This window comes from Suillus fuscotomentosus (assembly GCF_016647785.1).
Source record: "Suillus fuscotomentosus strain FC203 chromosome Unknown F5891scaffold_194, whole genome shotgun sequence".
NCBI lineage: Eukaryota > Fungi > Basidiomycota > Agaricomycetes > Boletales > Suillaceae > Suillus > Suillus fuscotomentosus.
In genome coordinates this window covers 13599-17013 of record NW_024539706.1, presented here as the reverse complement: position 1 = coordinate 17013, position 3415 = coordinate 13599, and the positions used below count along the sequence as shown (strand labels likewise).

The 3415-nt window shown below is 45.2% G+C and overlaps 1 protein-coding gene across 1 annotated transcript; it reads left to right on the top strand.

The window, feature by feature from the left end:
* Positions 1 to 2291: 2291 nt before the first annotated feature.
* On the top strand, positions 2292 to 3099 carry F5891DRAFT_1076908 (uncharacterized protein). The gene is made up of 2 exons (XM_041363399.1): positions 2292 to 2389; positions 2448 to 3099. The coding sequence occupies exon 2, from the start codon at positions 2608 to 2610 to the stop codon at positions 2950 to 2952; it is 345 nt and encodes a 114-aa protein (XP_041216963.1). The 5' UTR covers positions 2292 to 2389; positions 2448 to 2607; the 3' UTR covers positions 2953 to 3099.
* The last annotated feature ends 316 nt before the right edge of the window (positions 3100 to 3415 follow it).

Below are 3415 nucleotides of genomic sequence, written 5' to 3'. Positions count from 1 at the left end.
TCCTGCAGCAGCCATGAAGCAACAATGGATCACTATGTCTGCCCAAATGTCATTGAAGGCGATAGTACAATTCACTAATACAAGCCGCCGAACTATCAACTGAGTTCTTCGGCTCTCTCGTCTCACAGGCTCTGTTGTCGGAATACAGCTACAAATCGTTACTTGACATCTACTGTACAGCGAGTGTTAGACATTGGTATTGATGCTCATTGATGCTCCTTCAAATTTCGACGCTCTGCTCCCTTCTTTGCCTTTCCTCGCCCGCCGAATCAGTCGATATTGTGCAGTCCAGTACCATTCTGGGGTATCTCGCCCCCACGAAGTTGTAATAGGCAGGACCCTTTTGTTTGGCCAGCTCCACAACTAAACAAAAGCGGTGAATGAACAAAAATGGATTCTAGCCTATCGATATGATGTTAGCTGTAAGTCATCCACTTCTTCAAATTGATCTGCGGCCGCCAAAAGTGAACCGAAAATCAAAGATAGATCATCTTGGTTGTTCGCTTGGCGTCGCCGAGCAATCATTCCAGAGTATTCTTTGAGTATTGAAACAAATTTATCCTCGAGCTTCTCCAGCTTCGGAAACTAAGCATCCGTGAGATCTTGCTTCATGTAAGATAGAAATGATACTAACCTTCTCATCGAGAAATGTCGCCACATTTTCGACCCATTCCTTGAATGCAGCGAACCACGACCTTTGCTTTAGCAATCATCTCGCGCAACTCTGATTGACGGACTCCAATTGTTCTCATTCATCGACCAATGCTGCTGCTGCCTTCATATTTGTTGTATACGACGTAGTCACTGCGGTCAAAGATTGAGACAGGCGCTCCATTGCCGGTCCAAGAGATGGTATCGTAGTCGATGTAGGAACTTATCAGAGGCTCCAGACTCCAGACAATTCCAGAAGGACATATGTCTCACTGGCGGCAGGCTTGTAGACCTGTTTTGTGGGAGATACCTCATGAGAAGTTGGGCGCAACTGTTCCCTTTCCCACTCCACGGTCTCCTCGTCTTCCTCATCACTGTTCTCACAATGTTAGTCAAATCCTTAGGAAAATGCTCAGACATACGCATCTGCGATCATCTCTTGCATAGCATCCTTGCGCTTGGAAGTTTTTTCGAATTCTTGCCAAGGCCAATGCACTCTTGAGCGCTGGTATATTTCGCGTACTCTGTCCTTTGTCAGGCTGGTGCAAAAAAGCTGATAAATGACATACCGTCGTCTCCCTATCCAAGCTCATCTTCTTCACGCATCAATCGACTTTCTGGATGTGGACCCTGCGGTACGGTATCACGTTTCGTGACAGAAAGAGATATAAAATCATCTTCTGTACCATGAGTCTGCATGCGTTCTCGTTCTTGTTTAGCTGATAATATAGACGATTCTGAAGGAATCGCTGTGTCAACATCGTCTGCACGTCATTAGATAGTGAACAAGGCAACTAAGCAAGATCTTACCAGCTATCTCAGTGACCTCTACTAGTTTCACCCAGGTCCATCGAAACGTCTGCATCATGACCTTCGGCGACTGTGGCACGTCGCGACGAAGGCGTGCTTGCTTTCAGCTGTGAGAGGTATGCCTGGTCATATATGGGTGCCCCATTAGAACGGGGAGTGATAGTAGCTTGGTCAAGCGAGACAGGCAACACATTCCTAATAGATCTCATGAGCAAACTGAATTCTATAGCAGTACAGATATGAACATACACAGGATGAGCGCTCAGGGACAACTTTTGACTAAGACTTGATTTCTTCAATTGAAAGACTTCCCCATCTCCTGCCTGACGCCTTATGTAAGTGGTAAGCAAGAATTTGAGAGTATAGGAAGTGAAAACATGAACTTCCTCGTCACCACCGAAGCTGCATCTGCAAACTAGAAATTTCTTCACAGATATGGTAATTTTCGACAGTTTCCCACAGCAACCCCCCAAAGTGGCGAAAGTGTGGGGTTATCATATTCTTCAAAGGTCATTGTTACCTTGCGAAGCAAGGTCAGGTTCACATGGATCATTTTATGTGATTTCCAAATAATAGTAAATACAGTGACGCCATACAACGTGATACGATGATGCGAACTTATCACCTACCTCCGATTTCCCTTCCAATACTTGTCGTTTTCTGAATAACAAAGTAATAACTTAGACCGTGCAACTCCCTCGCGCCCAGAGCTCCGCCCACAGGGCGAAGCTAGCGCGCTTCCCTTCCAATATTCGTCGTTTTCGGACAACTCCCTTTTTTGTTAATATGTTGGTAATAATGTGATGAATAAATAAAAATTAATCCTATAATTTTACGCCGCGACCCTAAACATCGTATTTACTATCTATCTATCGAAACACCATGCAACCTAGCGTATTTGAACTGCTAAGTACCTCAGACAATCAATGTGCTTTCATTTTCAGTGAGTATAGACTGAGAATTACTGATATCGTTCTGGATCCCAGAGAGCCAAAGATTGGGAGCAACGCTGTGGAAGCAAAGAGAGCATTCTTGCGTTATCCCCCTGCATTTGTTATCATTCACCTCGACTTCTGCGATTTACCGCCATTGCACGGACTTCTGCCTCAGCACATACCAGTGTTACCTTGCGAAATTAAATTTTCCATGGGCACAGGTCCTTCTACAAGAATCACGCGGCGTCAACTCCCTGTAACACCAGCTTACGCATTTACCAACTTTAAAGCACAAGGACAGACGATTGATCACGATTTAGTGGACATTGGAAGAACGACATGTTTTCGCCTATCTCCCTTCAATGCATACGTCACACTATCCAGAAGTCACGGCCGAGAATGCATACATCTTCTCAGAGACTTCGACAATGATCTATTCCTTCAACATCCAAACGAAGACCTTCGGATAGAAGATAACAGGATTGAGCGACTCGCGGAGGAAACGAAAAAGCGTTTCTCGAGGACAGACAGTCTGACAGAAAACAAGGTACCATAGTGCAGTACACTGAAAGAAACAATGCAGTAGTAGCTATATAGTGATGTCAGAAGAAATCCTGGGACGAAGCCAGACTAAACGAGCACGATAGAGCTAGAAAAAGACGGAATGTGAGCAAGGTCCACGTCGGCAACGCCGACCCCTAGTGGCTAAATGTCTCAGGCCATTATTGCTGTGAAGAAGGATATCCCGTGCAGAGCTTGAGAGGTGTTGCATCTGGTCACTGGCAAGTCTGGCAAAGTGGTCCTTTGGACCAAAATATATGCTGAAAGGTTTTGACTCCCCGCTGAGATTATCCTTGGATTCATTGGAGTCAGCATTACTTGCTAGCTTGACAAAAAACTACTCACATTCTCCAAGTCTCTGCTTCCCTTTCCCTTCATGAGATGCAGAGGGGACTTCCAGTGCACTACACGTCGTAATATGATGATTGGTTGAACTGAAGCACAGGTAGAGGTTGTGA

Bases quoted from the DNA above. Each gene is read 5' to 3' on its own strand.
- F5891DRAFT_1076908 (XM_041363399.1), top strand. From the start codon at position 2,608: ATGGGCACAGGTCCTTCTACAAGAATCACGCGGCGTCAACTCCCTGTA.